The sequence below is a fragment of the Pristiophorus japonicus genome, chromosome 12, assembly GCF_044704955.1.
Source record: "Pristiophorus japonicus isolate sPriJap1 chromosome 12, sPriJap1.hap1, whole genome shotgun sequence".
Lineage (NCBI taxonomy): Eukaryota > Metazoa > Chordata > Chondrichthyes > Pristiophoridae > Pristiophorus > Pristiophorus japonicus.
The window spans coordinates 93024833-93047688 of record NC_091988.1 but is presented as its reverse complement, the minus strand read 5'-3'; the positions used below and the strand labels follow the sequence as shown (position 1 = coordinate 93047688).

Genomic DNA, 22856 nt, shown 5'->3' with positions numbered 1-22856 from the left:
GAATGCAGGTCTACAGATCCCTGAAGGTAGCAGGCCACATAAAGAGGTTAAGGTGGTATATGGGATACTTGCCGTTATTAGCCAAGGCATAGAATACAAGAGCAGGGAGGTTATACTTGAACTATATAAAATACTTTTTAGGCCACAGCTGGAGTACTGCGTGCACTTCTGGTCACATTACAGGAAAGATTTGATTGCACTAGAGAGGGTACAGAGGAGAATTACGGGGATGTTGCCTGGACTGGAGAATTTTAGTTATGAGGAAAGAATGGATAGGCTTGGTTTGTTTTTTTGGGAACAGAGGAGGCTGAGGGAGACCTTACTGAAGTGTATAAAATTATGAGGGGGCCTAGAAAGAGTGGATAGGAAGGGGCTATTTCCTTTAGCAGAAGGGTCAACACCTAGGGGGCATAGATTTAAAGTAATTGGTAGGAAGTTTAGAGGGAATTTGAGGGGAAATTTCTCCACCCAGAGGGTGGTGGGGGTCTGGAACTCACTGTCTGCAAGGGTGCTATTGGCAGAAACCCTCACATTTAAAAAGTGCTTGGATGTGCACTTAAAGTGCCGTAACCTACAGGGCTACGGACCAAGAGCTGGAAAGTTGGATTAGGCCGGATAGCTCTTGGTCGGCCGGCACGGACACGCTGGGCCGAAATGGCCCCCTTCCGTGCTGTAAATTTCTATGATTCTATAGTTTGGTGACAATCTTCTACTAAGGCAACCGGTGCGTTTTCATCGGCAGCGGAGCGAGAGGTTCAGAAAGGGGTGGGTTTGGCATTTGATGAATTAGCAAGCGAAATTCCAAACATTGCAAAGCATCAAACAATTCAAATAGAATGACAAACTAAATGGCCAAAACAGAGTGCAGGTCAAAGGCATGCTTAAACTATACAATGCTCTGGGCCAGAATGCACCTCGAGCACTATACCCAGTTTTGGTCACTGTGCACAGGACGTTTCAGCTCTGAATGTAATACAGAAGAGAGTGAGGAGCGTGATCCTTAGACTGAGTTATAAGGATAGACTGGAAAACAGGCTTTTCAGCCTTGAAATAAAAAGACTGAACAGAGTCCTTTTCCAGCTGTATAACATAGTAAATGATATTAAAAAAGGCAAATAAGCATCACTATTTCAAACTAAACCGTGACAGGAGGACAGGGGCCACAGGCTCAAAACAGTGAAAGGCAATTGTGAACAGTAATAAGGAAGTGCTTCACACAAAAAGTGATCAATACATAGGATAAACTTCTGAGTAGGATCTTAGAAGCAACATTTTGGATAATGTGATGGGAGGGTGAGGTAGACTATAGTCTTTCCAGATGGAAGAGCAGTAATTGACTAAATAGCCATCCTCATTTGTACCTACCTCGTAATGGTGTGCAGATCTAGTGTGAGATTTGTGGAAGGGTTTTGAAATCAAGACTCATTGCACGGTCTGTCCCACGACCCAATAACTGTAGAACTCCCGAGCTCCTTCAGATTGTCCTTCCTCCTAAAGGGTTTCAAAACCCCAAGCCGAATGCCACCTAACCACTCACTTCTTGATTTTCACGTTTGCTCCTCTCCTCTTCCAACAGTTGGGTGCTGTCTTGCACTTGGCCCGTCACCTAGACTCAAACAGGCCAACAGTTATTTGTCTGTTGACAGTATCTATCCAAGCTTCCAGAGAGCGTTCCTTGACTCGGGCATTGTCGAGTCCTTTCAAGGGCAGATCCTCGTTCTGAAGAAAAGGATGTTAAGAAAAACCACACCATAAAGCAATAATATTGTATCAATTTATTAAACAGTTCCATGTAAACCAATGAGTCAGAGAGCCACAGGAAACAAGCGATAAGAAGTAGTATTTAAATCAGATGGGCTTAATTTCTCGACTTCGTAATGAGATTTTTTAAATGAGCCCACATTATACTCCTGCAGTTTGCGGTTTGAATTATCCTTACTAAAAATATTGATGAAAATGGATTTCAGCCGAAGGCTCATTCACACAGAGACTTAAACTCTGCGTTCATACCAGTCTGTAGGGGGCGAATGGGCTCTGAAATGGAAGTGTTGCAGGCACAGCTGGGGTGCGCAGAGCACTAACCCAGCCAGTGCAAGTATGCATCATTTCCCCACATGGGCTTGCCTGCACGAGATACTCAGAAGAAGGAAACGCCAGCAGTCACTAGTGCCATTAAATTTGGGTCTTTTTATTTCGGGAGCGATTCTGAGGTGTTTTAAGTTGACACGGCCGACTCAGGGCATTTAGTAAAAGGATGTAGTGCAAGTGTGGACAAGAGGTGTGGCCGTTAGGTAACATTTAGTTGGGGAACAAGCCGTTTCTTTTAAACCGGTGATGCATTTGAATCCACAGCACAAGGTTAGAGGGCAGTTTTTCTCCCCTTTTTTAGGGTGAACCGATCATTAGGTGAACTGTTCCTAGGTCTCTGCCAATGCTACTCTGAAATTGATTGGTAGGGGGCAGGCGGGAGTAATTCAGGGACCACCTCCTCCTAATGTTCCTGTTCTCTGTTTAGGGATACTCCTTGGGAAAAAGAAACAAGCACAAGCTCAGTCCTTGAACTCTGTGGTGTAGTGTGTTGTGGTTCCAAAGTACTGCCCATCGTGCTGTCCTAGAACATTTCTTTTAAGAGCCTATTACTGTTTGCTGCTGGGGGTATCATATGGTGACAGACAAGCTAATGGCTTGTGCCCACCATCAAGTGTGGCTGTACATTATCGGTTTTAGCACCACAGACACCAAATAGCACCTCCTTTCAAAGCCTTCTACTCCCCTTACAAAGCACTCTGAACACAGCAATTAGGAAGGGTCTTTCTTACACGTTGATGGCAACAGGACTTGCAGCAATGTATTTTCCCCTCCCAGAACAGTAAAAGGCTCCAGAACACACAACACCTTATTCTTTGGTTCCTAGTTTTCTTGGAATCCATTTTATTTTGTCAAATATACAATCCAGGTCTCCACTCCTGTGATGCTCCTTTGCCATTCACTGCTCATTCTGTTGGCCCTCTGTGATACCGGACACCGACCCCTGACCCTTGTTCACATCACTGATGCAAACCCACTGGCCTTCCACTGACTCCTTCCACAAGCTGACCTACAAAGACAAGTTAGATAAGAGGGTGGTGGTTAAGTCGTGTTAGAACGTATACAGGTACAAGCATCCGATTTTTAAAATAAACTTACCTACAGTGCAAAGTACCTTCATTAACACTCCGTTACTAGATTTCTTTACCTGCAAGAACCATAATATGCAGAATTCTAGACGATTTAGAATGAATGGTAAAGCAGTAAACGAATTTTTTAATTCATTCTCGGGCAAGATCGGCACTTATTGCCTATCTCTAGTTGCCCTCGAGAAACAACTGAGTGAGGGCTTCAGAAGGCAGTTAAGAATCAACCATGTGGGTTTGGGACTGGAGTCACATAATCAACCAAATGGCACGTTTCTGTCCCTAAATTACATTAGTGAACCTGTTGATTTACTATGACAATCTGACAACTTCATGGCCACTATTACTGGGACAAGCTTTTTATTTCCAGATTTTGTTGGAGGTTTTTCCCCCTCATTTGAATTTAAATTCTAAAGTGCATGGTGGGATTGGAACTTGCATTCGCTGGATTATTAGTCCAGGCCTCTGCATTACTAGAGCAGTAAAATAACCACCAGGCCACTGAACTCAGTATTTTGATGGGGAAGAAAAGGATCATATCCCACAACCACAACAATTGCCCAGTCCTTGTTGCCCTGAGGTGGTGGTTGTTTGTACAATTGAGTGGCCTGTTCAGCTACTTCAGAGGGATTAAGGTTCAATGATGTTGAGGCTCAATCATGTAACGTCGAGGCCAGACTGGGTAGCGGCTCCTTTCTCTGAAGGACATGTGAACCCAGTTGGTTTTTATGACAATCCTATTTCTGCGGCCAGCCCACTAATTACCAGATTAATTGGATTCAATTTCTCAACTTGCCATGGGATTTGAACCCCAACCTCTGGCTTGCTTGTCCATCACTATAACCACGAGAGTACCATACCCATGATTTATGGACATCATCTGAATTTCCAGATTAATTTACAGTCTTATTAACATCAGTGATCTATAATTTGTTAGAAACAAGCACTAATGTAAGTAAAGCTATATGAATACAAGTTACTTCACCATTCACAACCTCAGGACGTTTTAAAGTGCTTTACAGCAATGAAATACCTTTTGAAGTGTAATCACTGTTGTAATGTAGGAAATGCAGCAGCCAATTTGTGCACAGCAATATTCCACAAACAGCAATATGATAATGTCCAGATAATGTTTGTGATGTTGGTTGAGGTATAAATGCTGATCATAACTTGGGAAGAATTCCCCTGCTTTCCATTAAATATTGCAGTGGGATCTTTTACATCCATCTGAGGGGCAGACAAGTATCTCATCTGAAAGATGGCACCTCCGATAGTGCAACACTCTCTCAGTACTGCACTGCAGTGTCAGCCCAGATTGTGCGCTCATGACTCAGGAGCAGGGCTTGAACCCACAATAGAGATGAACTCTTCCGATGGTCAAATCGGCAAAGGTACTACCTAGTATAGTAAATTGAGCCACACAGGCCAGAAGTGCCCATGTTCAATAACAATCTGTGCAGAGTTAATTAATCTTGAGTGCTACAACTGACATCAGTGGTCCCAATTCCCAGCGATGCCCTGCTTGAATCTATATATCTGTGGAATTGGGTGAGAACATGAACGAACTTAGCTATGATGCCCTCAACAGTTGAACAGCCCCACCACTGTCTAGCTCATGTAAAGAGTATGTTATTGGAGGATTACTGGCACCTATGAAAGCATATCCGAGAAAGAACCAGCATTTTCAAGAACAATTTTTTTTTTAAACAAATAGACTAAAGATAAACATGATGTGAGAGGGAAGTGCAGTTGATAGTTAGGTATCTCCCAGGACTGGTACCCATCATCTATATCTTGAAATGTGATTATAAGCACACCACCCCGTTTATGGTTAATATATATTATAAACTTGATCTTTCATCTGTGGGAGACAAAAGGAGTTAGTATCTATGTACTGCATAAAGGTTTTATTACTGTGCTGTTTGAAAGGATTTGTGTGAAATAGCAAGGAAATTAAGTAAAGTAATAACTAAAATATAGAACTGTTTTACAGATGAAAATATCCCCAGCACCACCAAAGGATTAAATGTGTGATGTTGGCACAGTAAGTTCACTGCAGCCCAATCATCAGTGGAGTACTCAAAGTAACCCAGCTCTGTGAATTGTAGACAGTGTTACAGACCCTCAGGACTAGATTACAAGCTCGAATTTCAAATGAGGCGTTAAGATGGGTTATGTGACATATAAAGTAACAGATCCCTGGGAGAGCATTACAGGCTGGAATCTAAATCAAGGTGATTCGCCTTAGATCACGAACCACAACTTTAAAATTAGATTACAACAGTCAAATTAGTCCAAGATGCATTTAAAAAAAATGTATTCATGCATTTCATTAATTCTGTGGGGATGGACTGAGGGATGGCAGTGAATCCAAAGAACAAATACCGGAGGAAAGAAATGAGGAAGTGAGAGAGATAAAGGAAGCAAAAATTCATTAAAAAAACAGAAACTGAAGCAAAGATATGAGTGATATTTGAATCTTTAATGCCCTAGTTCGGAGCCAGATAACCACCCTTTAGGGAGATATCAGGACTGTGCTGTTGATGGAAACTTTTCTTTCCTCCAATCAGTTGCCTTGTTTATTTGTCAGTTTCCTTTCAGCTTTTTTCTAACTGTTTCTAAAGCACTACTTATTAGCATTGAAGTTAGGCTGGAAACAAACAGAATTTCTCAGTGTAAAGGGACAACTATTTTGTACATATTTTAAGAGCTGCCCAGTGCCTCTTTAGAAGTGCACAGCTCGTGCACTCCAGATTATTACTATTCATTAGCATAACAGACACATCCAAAGCAAGCAACTGTTACCTTGTTGTCGCCACCGGAGACTGCCAAGATATTCCCAGTGATGGACCAGCTGACATGCCACACTACATCATTGAACTTGTGCAACAGTTTGTGCGTCCATGCGTTCCCAGCAGGGTCGTCGCAAATCCAGATAAAAACTCTGCCATCCTGTGGGGACCGGAGGTGAATCATGGAATCATACAGCATTGAAGGAGACTATTTGAAAGAGCTACCAATTAGTTCCACTTTCCCGCTATTCCCCCATTGCTATAGCAAGCTTTTCCTTTTTAAGTATATATCCATTTCCCTTTTGAAAGTCACTATCGAATCTGCCGTGCATTCCAGATCATTATAACTCGCTGAGTTAAAAAAATTCTCATCTCCCCCCCACCTTTTCTTTTTTGCCAATTATCTTAAATCTATAGGTTCACTCCCCTCCACCTTGTACCATTATTAAATCACAAGCAACAAAGAATTGCTTTTACAGTCAAAGACTTGAACATACAAATCAGCAAGGTGATCAGATTTCAACACACCTGCTGGTAAGTGTAAGACTCAAATTTATGTCTGAAAAAGTGACCTACTAACTTTTCAATGACAACTCCTGGATTCCCAGTGCAGCCCTTTTGTTAATATTTGGGACTAAAATATGACTTAAAGCTCTCAATCTGGATTCACAACATCCATTTTCAACTCTCTGTAGCATCCATTCCTTTCGCTAACCCAATGTTGTTCACTAAGTTAGGCACTAGTCATATGCGGCTAATTAGGAATCTAGATGTAGCTAATTGCATTTCTGATATTAAATAAATAATTATTGTTGACACCATCATTGTGCATGTGATCTCAATACTCATTCACACGGTGTATGCCTGTGAGCTTTTTGTGCATTTGTTGGTAAAATATGATAAGCAGAGTGCTCGAGTGTCTTCTGATCGTTGTGTGTGTTACTGGTTATTGATTGGTGGTTTGTGTTTGTTCAGTAAATATACACACATAAATATACATACATTTACCTGTATTGTGTGAGTGTGCACGCGGCTAATCGGCAATTTCTATTGGACAACACTGCACGAACCTCCCTGCATCACACCACTTCACAAGCCGAGGCAGCATGCACAGGTCTCCTGCTCCCAAACCACTACCAGTTTTGCTGCGCAGGGCTCCTTCATCTTTGATTTGCTTCCAGTGTGTGGAAGCACCCAACTTCTGCTGAGAAACACCCCTTAACCCCAACACTTCTAATTTTGGCAGAGATTTGGGGTATACTGCACTTAATGTGCAGTTAATGTTTTTTGTTCAAACTGATCACATTGCACCTCTTGGAGAAATTTGCAGTTCTGTGGAGCTTTTAATTGGTAGTACATGCCCCTTACCCAGATCACAGTCCATTGCAGAATAAGCTCTATGGTGCAGTATCTCAGAGGGCTAGTACGTGGAAGCATCGCTGCTCTCGGTTCAGTTCCCTTTTGAAGAGAGGATACAGCTTATAGCCACTGCTGTTAATAACCTTTCTACATGATCTGTCATCTGGGTAAGGGGTATGCACTAATAGTTAAAAGCTCCACAGAACTGCAAATTTCTCCAAAGAGATTCAATGTGATCAGTTTAGTTATTCGTCCCATCCCCGAACAAAAAGCATTAACTGCAGTACACCCCAAATCTCTGCAAACATTACAAGTCCCTCATCAGACTGCTTTGTCCTTTGCTGACTGTCCAGGGGGCACTTGACTCAATATGGTCTACTCATACATCCCTATTGCCAAGTGCTTACCTGGGAGCAGCTGGCAATGGTGCTCGTGGGAAGCCCAATAGACGGAGCCCAGGCGACATCTCGAACCCAGTCACTATGGGCTTCAAGCTTTTGATCCTCTTTCCACTGGGAATCCTCCTCTCTGCGACAGACAAAAAGGATCAATTAGGACAAAATATTTCTTAAAATTACCATCCAGGCAAAGCAGCCTGCTTGATCGGCACCCCATTTACCACCGTAAACATTCGCTCCCTGTACCACTGGCACACCGTGGCTGCAGTGTGTACCATCTACAAGATACACTGCAGCAACTCGCCAAGGCTTCTCCGACAGTGCCTCCCAAACCCGTGACCTCTGCCACCTAGAAGGGCAAGAGAAGCAGGCACATGGGAGCACCATCACCTGCAAGTACCCCTCCACATTACACACCATCCTGACTTGGAAATATATCGCCATTCCTTCGTCGTCACTGGGTCAAAATCCTGGAACTCCCTCCGTAACAGCACCGTGGGGGAACCTTCACCACACGGACTGCAGCGGTTGAAGGCGGCGGCTCACCACCACCTTCTCGAGGGCAATTAGGGATGGGCAATAAATGTCAGCCTTGCCAACGATGCCCACATCCCAGGAACGGATCCAAAAAAAAAAACAAATTACTGGGATGTTTGAAGTAAATTTCATGTACAACATGTTACATTTATATAGCACCTTTAACATAGTAAAACGTCTCAAGGTGCTTCACAGGAGTGAAATTAGGCAAAATTTGACAACGAGCCCAAGGAGGAGACATTCGGACAGGAGACCTATTAAAGTGAGCTGGCTTGAAGTGTAATTTTCCCTCTAGCATAACAGGTACCAATATGGTAAATGTGCCTAGTGACAGCCTTTTCTCATGGTGTAGTTCAGCCATGACATTGGGCAGTGTAGATGGAGCTTTGAATTGCGCCCAGTTTTTAACCAACTTCACGTGCCCACCATTGCTGAAGTTCGACTGACACCTCAATTTATTTAAATTTCTAACAGTAATAGACCCGCAAAAATATTAAACCAACAGAAACACACTTTAAACTACAAGGTGTAACAATCAGATTTATTAACCTATGGCGGCCAATCAGTATAGTATCATATTGAGAGATTCAATAGCAGCCTTGAGTGTTTGGGTAAAACAGGTGCAAAGAAGGGTGCAAGGGACAAATGAGGGGCAGAAAACGATACCACGCCACACATAAAGGCATGTGGAAGCAAGCCTCTGCCCTCTCACAGGTCATCCCACATATAATCATACGGGTCTGATGATACTGAACCAAACCAACACTCGCTGCCCCTGCTGTGTGTCTCCTGCACTTGTATAGCTTTACACCAGTGTAACACCACACCTAGCAGCGCAGAACCAAATCAGCAACAATCTCGTGGATAGAAAAATAAGCCATGGTGTTTTATCAGGGAATGAAACTTTGACACTGGCTGCACAAATCATTGGTGACAGTACTATTTAGGGCTGGGGAAATCAGTAGATATAACTCCTCACACTTCTGAAGTGATAGCCAGTTGCACCTGGAGAGAGGTAGTGTGCATTCATAATCACTAAAGATATCGACTGCAATTTTAAAAAGCTTGAACGCTTTCTTAACATGGCTCAGCATATAAGTGGTGTGGTACTGAACCACAGGGGCCAGAGATTCTCAGGTTTGATCCCTGCTCTGTGCCGAGTTAGATGGTTTCAGGTGGGATGCAGTTACAAGGGTCTCCGTGCCCCTGTGCTAGAGAGAGAGGAAGATGAAGCAGGAGTTCCTACACTTGATCACTATCCAGCAAATCCTGCTGAAAAGTCCACATGAGACACACAAATCATGCTCTACCGTGGCCTGCCAACCCACTGTCCCAAACACGCTCACATAGCTTCGCTGTGCGGGTTGACATTGGATAATGACCATCTGAATCAGTTACTGGAGGGCAACCTCTCTCCGAGTATAGATAGAGAAAACAATAATTGCATTTATTTAACATTTATATAAAAAATAATCATCGCACATCTGGAACGGAATAGCCATTCATGAAGAGCACCTCCATGATTAATTGGAAGTACAAGACAGATCACAACCAGAAGTGATGCACCCAGGAACGAACTGCATGGGAGGGAATACACCACACGACGCTCTCAGAGCCGTCAATCCTCACTCACAGACTGAATGTAAGGTAAATACCACTCCATAGGCCCAATACCTGCGTCTTCTTTGATCTTTAATCTTATTCCTAATAATTCCCCAATGTTGGTGGCTCAGTACTGTAGCATGATCTCTTACAATCACTTATTTTTCTTTCATTCTTCCTCTGTCACCAGCCCCCCACCTCACAGATGGAATGCTCATTCACTGCATTTGCTGGAGAAATAATTCTGCTTTCATTGGGAGATTCTGCTGTAATTTTGCTCAAGAGATCTATTTGCTGTAGTGCGTAGAGATTGAGTAAATAGACTGCTGTAAAGTGGTCCAGGAAGGAACCACCTTCCACTTTGAGCAGATTGACCAAAACTTACTTCCAAATTTTGACCAGATTGTCGCAGCCTCCCGACACAAATCGCTTGACATAGTTCGGCTTCTGGCCCGAGGGCTGGTCGACAAGACTCCCTGGTAAAACTGCAGGAGCCCAACTGACGGCATTGCAACCAATCTAGAGAGAGAGAGAGAAACAAAGAACTACGTGTGAACTCAAGCCTCCTCCCGCTGTCCGTAAACTGAAGTCAGGACCCAACATTGACAAGCTGTACAAAAAAAGACTGCCACTTATAGTGACACCACAAGTCCTGGCCAGAATGGTAATGATTGGGTAATTCCCCCTGTCAATCACGCTTGGTGACTGCACTGCTGTAAGTGACTGGGAATGATTTCAAGCACATAATTTGTATGTAACTATCCTCCATTCACTGCATTTTGCTGGAGAAATAATCCTGCTTGAATTGGGAGACTCTGCTGTCGTTTTGTTCATGAGATCCATTTGCTGCAGTTCATAGAGACTCTGTTTAAATTGACTCCGTTTGCTGAGTAATAGACTCTATGTTTATTGTAGTGCATAGAAATTGGGTGAATAGATCCTGTTTGCTGTAAAATAGACTATAGTCCCACCCTGTCTCCAACTCATTGACTGACACAGTAGTGTCAATACTCACTCCAGAAAAAGCTTAGTTTCTTACCGTGTGCGCATTGCTAATTTTCTTCATTTCCCACTGACCATCGCCTGTGTACGAAAGCACCGAGATTGCACCGTCCGAGCTACCACAGGCGAGGATCAACCCGAACTCATGGGGTGCCCAGCATAAAGAGTTGACTGCAACAAGAAAACCAGAGTGTCTCAATTCTAGATCAGGTGCCTTTTCAATGCCCTTTACATTGGTTTCTATACACTGGCTACAGGGAAACAAGAACAAGACATTCAGGAAGTAACCTCGGGGAAACAGCTACTTATGCCAAGGATGCGGTAGTTATTAATGTTATCAGTTAGCTCCAGGACCTGATTCCTATCCCAATTCACACTTTTTTCCGCCATGCTGCAGCAGTAATCGATCTAATTCATTGCAACAGGAGTAGGCCATTCAGCCCCTCGAGCCGTTGAGCTATTCAATTAGATCATGGCCCATCTGTATCTTAATTCCATTTACCCACATTGGTTTCATAACTCTTTCCTAGCAAAAATCTATCAATTCCTTTTTGAATGATTTAGCTGAGTGAGCACATGCTTTTGAATGCTGCAGACAGTTGTGTAAGTCAACGACTCTTGGGGTGACTTTATGCTCCACTGATGGAAATCAGAACAAATCCCTCCAGAGTTCACTTCAAGTTTGGAGGTCCCTCCACAACCCAATCTGAGCTCATGAGGAATCCTTTGATGGTGACAATGGAATGCATGTGCACTAGTTAGGTAAACTTTAGAGCCATGAGTTATTTGTAAACTTTATTTTAGGAGGGTCATGCAATGGAGCAATGAATTTAGCTTTCAAAGGAACACAGAAGCACAGGAACAGAAGGTCATTCAGCCCTCAAACCCAATCCATCATTCAATTAGACCCTGGCTGATCTGTACCTCAACTCCAGTTAGCCGCATTTGATCCATATTCCTTGAAACCCTTACCTAATAAAAATCTATCGATCTCAGTCTTGATGATGTTAATCGTGCCAGCATCCACAGCATTTGTGGGGGGGAGAGGGGTACTTCCAGATTTACACTACCCTTTGTGTGAATGCCCGTGTCCTAACTCGCACCAAGTCCCGCTCACTGCTCGCTGCTCGCTGACCTACATTGGCTTCCGGTTAAGCAACGACTCGATATCAAAATTCTCATTCTTATTTTCAAACCTTTACACGGCCTTGCCCCTCCCTATCTCTGTAATCTCCTCCAGCTCCACAACCCTCCCTTTGAGATGGCTGCGCTCCTCTAATTCTGCCCTCCTGAGCATCCCTGATTATAATCGCACAACCATTGGTGGCCGTGCCTTCTGTTGCTTGGGCCCCAAGCTCTGGAACTCCCTGTTTAAACCTCTCCGCCTCTCTACCTCTCTTTCCTCCTTCATGATGCTCCTTAAAACCTACCTCTTTGATCAAGCTTCTGCGCTAATTTCTACTTATGCGGCTCGGTGTCAAATTTTTATCGCATAATACTCCTGTGAAGCGCCTTGGGATGTTTCACTACTTTAAAGATGCTATATAAATACAAGTTGTTGTTAATGTGCTTCCCAAATTCACTCCTATATGGTCTAGCTCAAATTTAAAATTGTGTCCCTAGTTCTCGACTCTGCCACCAGAGGAAACAGTTTCATAGGATCATAGTAAGTAGTAAGAATTTTCCACCATAACCCAGCTGAACATTATTTTTTGGAACTAATTTGTACAAGATCAGATTTACAGTGGCGGAGTCAGTGGGGGTTCATGACCCGCCCCTTTCAGGTCAGCCAATTTTGTATGTCAGAATCCGCCCAAAACTAACTAAATAATTTATTTATTTAACTTTTAAATTGCCGATTGCGATGGCATTGGAGGATGTCGTTGTGGCCAGTTTGTGCGTGCATCAGCCCCCAGGCCCTTCACCTAATATTTGGCCTTGGACACAGTTGGGGCTTCAAATTCCCTCCCTCACTTCTTTCAACCTTACCTCTGGCCCTGCCGAGATCTCTAGTTCAAGTCAGATAGTCGAGGCTGGAGGTTGCTTAGATCTGCCATTTACCTTGTTCACATAGAATCATAAAAACACAGAAGAGGGCCATTTGGCCGGTCATGTCTGTGCTTGTTCATTGAAAGAGCAGTCATGTTTAGTCCCACACCCTCACTTTTTGTCTGAAAGTTCCTCATCGTCAAGTACCCTGTCCAACTCCCTTTTCGAATTATTTATGGAATCAGCTTCCACCACCTTGTCAGATCGAGCGTTCCAGATCCTGTCAATGGAGTGAAAAAAGCTCTCCTCGCCTCCCCTCTATATCCTTTGCCAATGATTTTAAATCTATGACCTCTGGTTATTAACCCACTTGCCAGAGGGTAGTGTTTTTCCTCATCATCAAAACCTCTCATCTTCTTGAAAACCTCTATTGGGTCACCTCTTAACCTTCTCTGTTCCAAGGAGCACAGTCCTAACTTTACCAATCTCTTCTCATAGCTGAAGTCCCTCCTCCCTGGTAACATTCTGGTAAACCTCCTCTGTACCCTTTCTAAGGCTTTTTGGCCAAAAAGCAGGTGAGTGGGACTAAACATGGCTTCTCTTTCAGAGCCAGCACAGGCACGATGGGCGAATAGCCTCCTTCTGTGCTGTAAGTTGCTATGATCTAGAGGGGACATGCAACCTTCAGTGTCCAGGCTTCACAGCAACTCTCAAGATGGCACGTGAATCCACCTCAAGAAATAATTACTTTGCTGCACTTAGCTGACAAAAGTTAATTTAATTTAAAGCAATTTTAATTTGAAGCAGTGTCAGCTGTGGCTCAGTTGGTAGCACTCTCACCTGAGTCAGAAGGTTGTCACTCCGGGCACTTGAGCACAAAAAAAATCTAGTCTGACACTCCAATGCAGTGCTGAGGGAGCACTGCACTGTCGGAGGTGCCGTCTTTTAGATGAGATATTAAACCGTCTGCTCTCTCAAGTGGACGTAAAAGAACCCATGGCACTATTTCGAAGAGGAGCAGGGGAGTTATCCCTGGTGTTCTGGCCAATATTTATCCCTCAATCAACATAATACAAAAAACAGATTATCTGGTCATTATTACATTGCTGTTTGCAGGAGCTTGCTTGTGCGCAAATTGGCTCCCCGATTGGCATTTGAGACGTCTGGTGGTCATGAACAGTGCGATATAAATCCAAGTCTTTCTTTCTTTTTTCTGTCAAAATGCCCCATAACAGCTAAAATTAATGTTGCTCTTGTAGTTACTTTACCAAAGAGAATAGGTTTAATTTACTTTGCTTCTTTCATAAGTCAGTGCATCTGTCTTTGACACTCTACTCTCAATCCTTTTCAACGCTAACAAAAATGTTTTAGAAAGTATTGGGATGACAACCAGACTTTGCATGTGGTCACTCTATTGCTTTCAAAAGCGATCATTCCCTTGGGGCAATATTCTGTGGAACAACATAAACACCCTAAACGTGTAGCTGCCTTTGGATCCGCTGTCTTACACTACGATATAGGATCAAGTGTTTATGTATGATCAAGCATGCACTTATAAAAGGAATTGACAAAATTATCCAGGCCGATGGTTCACAACGGTGAATAGTTCAAATACCAGGGGCAGAGGTAAAAAATGAGAGCGTTAGGAATAAGAAGGGAAATCGGGGGCTAGGTTTTTCCATTGGAGCTATTGAATTAAATTACCATGATAGACCACTGAAGTGGACAATGGAAATGGGTTTGAGACAATTGTATGGCTTTTTGGATGGAGAAAGAGTTGTGGAGTATTTAAGGTGGGCAGGCAAGGTTACTCTCCAAAAGGAACATGCTTGTTGAGCCTAATGCTCTTTTCCTGTTCCTAAAAACTCTGGTGTTGTATTACACCATGTCTTTCCCACTGTTTAAAAATCATTAACCATCTTTTGTACCTGTATATATATTACCGTCCACTTCCATACCATGCTGTGCCACAACCTACATAAACAGACTTCTCTGGGCTTATTTCTACCAGCACAGTCTGGCTAGGAGTTATTTTAAGATGGACAGGTCACAGTAACTTCCCTCCTGGCATAGAATGAACGGTTGGATGAAGTCTCATGCATCAGCTATTGTGTGTTTTTTTTTTAAAAAGAACTTTTTTTGTTAAGTTTTGTACTTAGCACGGCGAGGATGACTGTGCTGGAGAATAGATACTTCTCCTTTTGAGCAAAGTTAGCATCAAGCACTCAGGTCAGCTAAATATTGTTAGATGCAGAGTACCTCTCATTGGGCTACCTTTGACATTACAGAACAAGGCAGACTCCTCACTCCAGAACAAGATGACAAAATAAATATGGTATTAGTACATGCCTAATTTTCATACCCTGGCTTATGAGCAACAATAACTTGTATTTATATAGTGCCTTTAATGTAGTGAAACGTCCCAAGGTGCTTCACAGGAGTGTTATAAAAACACCAAAAGCTTGATCAAAAAGGAAGGTTTTAAGTAGCGTCTTAAAGGAGGAGAGAGTGGTGGAGAGGCAGAGAGGTTTAGGAGGGAATTCTAGACCTTAGGGCCTTGGCAGTTGAGGACTCGGCCACCAATGGTGAAGCGATTAAAATTGGAGATGCTCAAGAGCCAGAATTAGAGCACATAGTCTTGCAGTAAGTTAGCCCACCATATGTTCACCCAAGTTCGAGACTAGCCTCCACTGATGGGGTCCTTTCTTTCTTCTAGAAATAAATGTCCGAGGTGAAATAAGTTTGACAAGTTGCAAACTTAGCAAAAACTGGCACTACGTCAGCAGTCTCTCACAGAACAGAGTTGGGAATATGCCCAGCACACTGATGCATTTCCCTATACTATTTTTAAATCTACTTTCAGCAACAACTAAGCAGTAAAAACCTGGTAAACTGACTGGACAGTTTATGTTTGACTGCCCAGATAGCCAAAACATTCATCTCTCTGAATGGATATTTAAATCTAAAGTGAAGTTCCTCTTTGCAAAATACGCATTGCTAATCCATAAAAAGAACATTTAGAAAATCACTCCTTAAGAGAGTACTGTGATCCATAACCTGCACTTAGCAAAGCAGAATCCTTACCGGAAGAATCGTGGCCTGTGTATTCGTGCATCTTGTCCCAAGTTCTATTCTCCTCCTTCCAGATGATGATCTTCCGGTCGTAAGAACAAGACGCCAAGATGTTGCCGTACATTGGGTGAGCCCAGCCCACCTGCCACACGGGGCCTTCATGGCTGAACAAAAAGCAAGGATTTGTTGATTTAAGTACGCAATTGATGTTTATTCTTGTAACTAAGGAGGCGAGATTGTGCAATGCGTCAGTCACCGGCCGTGGGCTGAAGAGCTGTTATTTGGGGTCTTGACTGGAAGACATCCAATCCACTTGCATGTTTGTTGGGTCCATCAGCAAGCCACTCACATTGGAACGACTCTGCCACAATGAGAGCCAAATGACATGCATCAGATGGCATGCTGGTTTATGCTGCATTGGTCCACCTGACATTTAAGCAGAATCGAGCTAAAGCAAATATTGCTGGAGGCTTGCATGCTAGTCTGGCTCAATTTGACTCCTTTTGCAGAAGGACTGTTTGTCACTGTCCAAAAGTCTCACTGTAGACTGCTAGGCAAAGCTGTGGCAGTTTATTTTTTGAAAGAGAGGATTATACCCTCCAATGAAGGGTGCACAGCGGGAAGGGGAAAGGGGGGGGGGGTTGCACAAATATGCTCTATCCTCGCAAGCGAGCCAGACAATGTGAAACATAGAAAATAGGAGCAGTAATAGGCCATTCGGCCCTTCGAATTTGTACTGGCATGCAATATGATCATGGCTGATCCTGTATCTCAGCACCATATTCCCGCTTTTTCCCCATACCCCTTGATGCTTTTTGTGTCGAGAAATCTATCTATCTCGCTCTTAAATATATTCAGTGACTTGGCCTGCACAGCCTTCTGTGGTAGAGAATTTCACAGGTTCACCCATCTTCTGAGTGAAAACATTTCTCCTCATCTCGGACCTAAATTTCCTACCCCGTATCCTGAGATTGTGACCCCTTGTTCTAGACTTCCCAGCCAGAAACATCCTCCCCGCATCCAGTCTGTCCAACCCAGTCAGAATTTTATATGTTTCAATGAGATCCCCTCTCAGTCTTCTAAACTCTAGTGAATACAGGCCCAGTCGACCCAATCTCTCCTCATACAACAGTCCTGCCATCCCAGGAATCAGTCTGGTGAACCTTCGTTGCACTCCCTCAATGACAAGTATATCCTTTCTTAGGTAAAGAGGCCAAAACTGCACACAATACTCCAGGTGCGGTCTCACCAAGGCCCTGTATAACTGTAGTAAGACATCCTTGCTCCTGTACTCAAAGCCTCTTGCAATGAAGGCCAACATACCATTTGCCTTCCTAACTGCTTGCTGCACCTGCATGGTTGCTTTCAATGACTGGTGTACAAGGACACCCAGGTCCCTCTGTACATCGATACTTCCCAAGCCATCACCATTTAAATAATACTTTGTCCTTATGTTTTTCCTACCAAATTATACTGCATCTGCCGTGTATTGGCCCACTCACTCAACCTATCTAAATCGCCTTGCAGCGTCTTTACATCCTCCTCACAACTCACAATCCCACCTAGTTTTGTGTCATCAGCAAACTTGGAAATATTACATTTGGTTCCCTCATCCAAATCATTTATATATATTGTGAATAGCTGGGGCCCAAGCACTGATCCCTGTGGTACCCCACTAGTCACTGTCCGCCGCCCCAAAAAAGGCCCATTTATTCCTACTCTCTGTTTCCTGTCAGTTAACCAATTTTCAATCCATGCCTGTACATTACCCTCAATCCTATGTGCTTTAGTTTTGCACACTAACGTCTTATGTGGGAACTTTATCAAAGGCCTTCTGAAAATCCAAAGAGTGAACCAAGCAATGCTCATCGCTTACTCTTATTGAAACTAAAGCCATAAAGGTGGCCATTTTCTTGCACTTGTCTCATGCCAAGTTAATAGCTTGAAATTACAAATTTCATACACCACACCATCCCTGGAGGTAGAGGAAGGATCTTAGAATGTGGGCAATGCTGGCAAAGCCGCGTTGATTGCCCACCCCCTTACCAAGAAGGCGATAGTGGACTTTCTTGACACAATTTGTTTTTACAATTGAGTGGCTTGCTAGCCTACTTCAGAGGGCATTAAGAGTCAACCACACAGTGTACGAAAAAAGCTGGACCTTTGAGTTTAGCAATGGACAAATGTGCCCTGGATAAAGGGAAATTAATGGAATGTTGGTCTTTCAGAAAGCAGGTGTACTACTAAATGCTCGCAATAAAGTTGAACACATGTTAATACTTCTATGTGAAGAACACCTCACACCAACCAAAACTTTCCACTTACCCCCTCAGGTCAGCAACAAGAATCTGGCCTCCATTCTTAACATCAAATATCTTCACGGATCGGTCGGAGGAGCAGGTTGCAAGACGGGTGCCATAGTAATCCATCTGCGCATCATGCTGCATGTAAACGAGAGGGGAGGAGGAAAGCTTTTAGTAAACTTGCGCTGCCTGCTGCAATTGCTCAAATTATTCCAGTAGCTGTTGTCGAAACAAACCCATCCATTAGGACTTGCCCAATGAACCATTGATGCCTTGTAGTAATATTTATAGTTATCTGGATAGAGACACATCATAAATACGAAGACAGCATTGGAGCTCTGAACTCTGGTGTTCATCCTGTTTAAGCCCCAGTCTGGAGACTGGAGCAGGCAGGCGAACACATCACCAATTTCCTTGCAATAACATATCAAAACCTTTGAAAGATTGGTCATTGACAGTAACTATATATGTTATAAGTAGATGAAGAGCTAGGCATTTGTTATCCACTTCCTCAGGTTGCGATAGTTGCACAGCACCATTCCTTCTTCTTAGGCAGTCCCCTGGAGTCAAGGATGACTTGCTTCCACACTAAAATGAGTTCTCAGGTGACTGATGAGACCGATATGGGATCTACAGTCTCTGTCACAGGTGGAGCAGACGGTGGTTGGAGGGGCGCTTGGGTTATCGCATGCTCCATCAGGCTGGTCTTCAATACCTCAGCCAAATGGCCAATCTTCACGTGTGAGCCTCGAATGTGGCAACAAAGTATTCAACTGCGGAAGGCTCCTCGGCTGAGCCTGATCCTATCCAACATCCCCCACCCGCCCTCCACAGTATTTCTAAGCAATGACTATTCAATGGAGACTGTCACTTTTTTCACCCCCTTCTACACCTCGGAGTGGCCGAGACCAATTGTACCACCCTAAACAGTGCCCTGGGGGATCGCTTGGTCAACAAAGACCAGGATCAAATCAGGGACCGGGGCTTAGTACAAGACTGGATGATGGTTTTACCATGGAGCAGGGAGGAGAGCGGGAAGGTATAAATATTCCACACAGCATGTTACTCTCACAGATAAGGACATGCAACTTCAACAGGGAGCCACTTAATGAAGCCTTTGAAGCTTGACGATTAAAAGAAATAGCATGTCATTGGTGGGACAGGGAACAAGCAGTTGATACAGCATGGTACAGGTGATCAAAGTGGGAATCCTTATGTAAGTGCAGGAACACCTGCGCACCAATATAGTGAAACCGCAGGCAATAATCTAACTGTTGAGGATTGATGGGTCCGATTCCTCTCTGCATTTCACAATGGCCTTTGATTTGAAATTGAATTAAATGAATCAATTTTATTTGAAGTGTAAATAACCTTTACCAATCAACAATGACAAAGCACAAATTAAATTTCTACTCTTATGCAATTTTGATGCATATAGTAAACAAACAGTTCAATAGCAAAGAAGTCTACAGTACTTATGATTTAACAGTCAGACACACAGGAGGAAGTACGTGGGACAAACAGCATTGGAGCTCCCAACTCTGGTGTTCATCCTGATCAACACTGCCATCCTCTGGTCTCTGTATTACATAGCTAAAAGGGCCCTAAGTTGCTCCTGCATCTACATAAGGATTCCCACTTTGATTGATCTCCAGCTAAACAATGGAAAGGCCAAAACCATCATCCCTGGCCCCCATCACAAACTCCCCACCCTCACCATTGACTCCATCTTCCTCCCTGGCCATTCTCTCAAGCTGAACTAGATTGTTCACAACCTCAGCATCTTGTTTAACCCCGAGCTGATTCTGACCCCGTATCCTCTCTGGCACAAAGACCAGCTACTTCCCACCTCCGTCCCTACCTCAGCCTATCACCCACACCTTTGTCACCTCCAGACTCGACTGTTCCAATGCTCTTCCATCTCCACCCTCTGTATGCCCTAGTTCATCCAAAACTCTACTGCCCTTGTCCTATCTGGCAACAAGTCCCACTCATCCATCACCCTTGTCCTCACCGACTACAATATATCTTGGACGTTAATGCCTCAAATTGAAAATTCTCATTCTTGTGTTTAAACCCTTCATGGCCTTGCCCCTCCCACATTTCTAACTCCTCCAGCCATTCAGCTCCCCTTAACTCTGATCCTTTGACTGCATCCTTTTAGGAATCCCCACCCCTTCTCGCTCCATTGGTAGCTGTGCCTGCAGTCATCTAGGTCCCATGAAATTGGAACTCCCTCCCTCCCTCCACCTTCCTTGAGACCCTCCTTAAAACCCACCACTTTGACCAAACCTTTGGTCATACTCCTAATATCTCCTTCTCTGGCTCGGCATTCACTTTTCCTGAAGCGCTTTGTTTCGTTTTACATTAAGCAGTACTACAAATATACAAGTTGCTGTTGTAGGACTATGTAACAGAACCATTTATGGCAGTGATGCACAGAATGCAGTCTAAACTTATTGGCACTACCTCTCCTTCACCTCCAGCCCACAGCAGACTTGCCAGTACAACTTCCTCTGGGCGTCCATTCATGGCCTGCCCAACTTTAATAGGTTGACCAAACTGGGGCTCAGTGTAGTTTCTGCTCCTTTTCATAGCATTCCTTCCAAAGAAAGGCAAGTTTCTTTTACCAATTACCTTAATAGCAAGAAACTATTACCAGTTTCTGACTAGCAAGTGAAAAGTGACCTGTAAAAAAATAGAACTAATTTGGAGGACAACTGACCTTTATAGTCCTTTCCCTTAGAAAAGTGATTGGACTCAAAAGAAAATGACTTGCATTAGAAAAAGAGGCCAACATTCACTATACCACAAGGGCCCTAGCACGCAATGCAAACTTAGAATATTCAGCTTTACTGGTATCCCGATCAGTGACTCACTGTGTGATGTATTGTAAGCACAAACCAGTGTCCCATCACTCTGTGATGCAACAGCATTCCTGAGATTGATTCTCCAGCAAGATATTGGTTTGGATTATAGCCCCTGATAAAAAAAAGTCAACAAGACTAGACTCTCGATTCATCTGAATTACAGCAAAGGTTCATGTGGATGTAAAAGAACCCACAGCGCTATTCAAAGAGCAGGTGAGATCTCCCTGGTGTCCTAGCCAATATTTATCCCTCAACCAATGCTGCTAAAACAGATCATCTGGTGGTTTAGCGCAATGCTGTTTGCGGGACCTTGCTGTGCACAATTTAGCGGCCACGCTTCCCACATTACAACAGCGACTGCATTGCTGTAAAGCGCTTTGAGGTCTCCTCAGGCCGTGAAAGGCGCTGTATACCTGCAAGTCTTTTTTTTAACGTCTTTCTTTTTCTTGGTATGTAACAAAAGACGACAGACAAAGGAATGCTATCTGGAACCAGATGCAAAACATTCCTCCAGAGAAAGACGTGAGCTATACATTTTTCATTTATAATGGAAGAGTCAAGTGTAGTGGTGCGTTTAACAGAGAGAGTGAGAGAAGGCAGCATTGTCTGGAGATCCCAGAGAATCAGCGTCAAGGGAGAGACATGATTTCACAGAAAATGAAATTTTTTTTAAAATGCCCTGCTGGATTTGCATTAAAAAATCAGGACTAATTTACTGTAGATGAAAGCAGTGAGTAGGAAGGTCGTGCTCACTGAGATACCAGCTCCACAGTCTGTATATGAAATATATCCAACTGCCTCCCTCTTCTGGAAAAAGTTTTTCCTCAAAACATTAGCCTAAAACTTTTGATGTAATTTTAATATCTCGTGGCATTGGGATGAGGTCCAAGGCAACAGACCAGAACTAAGTATCCAATGCATGGCAGGTGGTAGCACGAGGAGGGGACTCAACTGGAGTTCAAGACTGGAACATCGGGTCCTTCATCGAAACATCTGTGAACTCGTGGAAGCAACTCATCCTTGTTTGAGGGACCGCCTATGATGATGATGGTTGAGACTGGGGTTTGGGCCTGAAGTGAAAGGCTGCCACAGGGCTGAGAGGCTGGTGCTGGGAGCTGGCAATTTTTTAAATATAAATTGGCCAAGGTAGTAATGACAGACGGCGGCTGAGGGAAGAGGCTGAAATAAGGGCAGTGCGGTGCCAGAAAAGAATCGAAATGAAGAATTAGAACGAGATAAAAATTCAAAAACAAGTTCCCGTCCCCTACCAGTCTTACTCCTGTAGTTTCTGGATTGTGAAGCAAAATACAGGCACTGTATCAAACTGGAATTTTACAAAATACCAAGGCACCAGAAGTCTGTACCTCAGAATAAAATCACTCCAAGTCTCGCTGCACTCTCCACAGCCACTGGTGTCAAATGTGCGAGCTGCACATCCTTATTACAGCTGCCTCTGCCTGTATCCATTTTGCTACTGTTCAGAGTGCCCTTGGGTAGAACTCCTTTCCCCTTCCCTAATGATATGAATGTTCGTACAATCACTGGAATGCGATTTTATGAGCCACAGCATGGCAGCCGCGTACGAGTAATAAACTGCTCTGCAGGACAGCAGTGATGCACGGCCATCCAGAATATGCCTGAATCATCAGTCGAGGCACGCGTCCAACAATAAACCGAACCGCTCCGTCTAGGCTTAAACTGCAGCTACTTTTCTTTGCACTCACGAGCGGAAAGACCTGCAAGTTATAAAGAAATAACT

At 43.6% G+C, this 22856-nt stretch overlaps 1 protein-coding gene across 1 annotated transcript in view; it reads right to left on the bottom strand.

The window, feature by feature from the left end:
• Positions 1–1760: 1760 nt before the first annotated feature.
• Positions 1761–22856, bottom strand: part of sec13 (SEC13 homolog, nuclear pore and COPII coat complex component) — a 31652-nt gene continuing 10556 nt past the window's right edge. The window contains exons 3-9 of the mRNA XM_070894960.1: positions 18250–18365; positions 15937–16088; positions 10901–11034; positions 10247–10380; positions 7732–7852; positions 5979–6125; positions 1761–3097 (exon numbers count right to left, since the gene is read on the bottom strand). Coding sequence (XP_070751061.1) covers positions 2987–3097; positions 5979–6125; positions 7732–7852; positions 10247–10380; positions 10901–11034; positions 15937–16088; positions 18250–18365 — 915 coding nt within the window. The 3' untranslated portion in view covers positions 1761–2986. The remainder of the gene's footprint in view (positions 3098–5978; positions 6126–7731; positions 7853–10246; positions 10381–10900; positions 11035–15936; positions 16089–18249; positions 18366–22856) is intronic.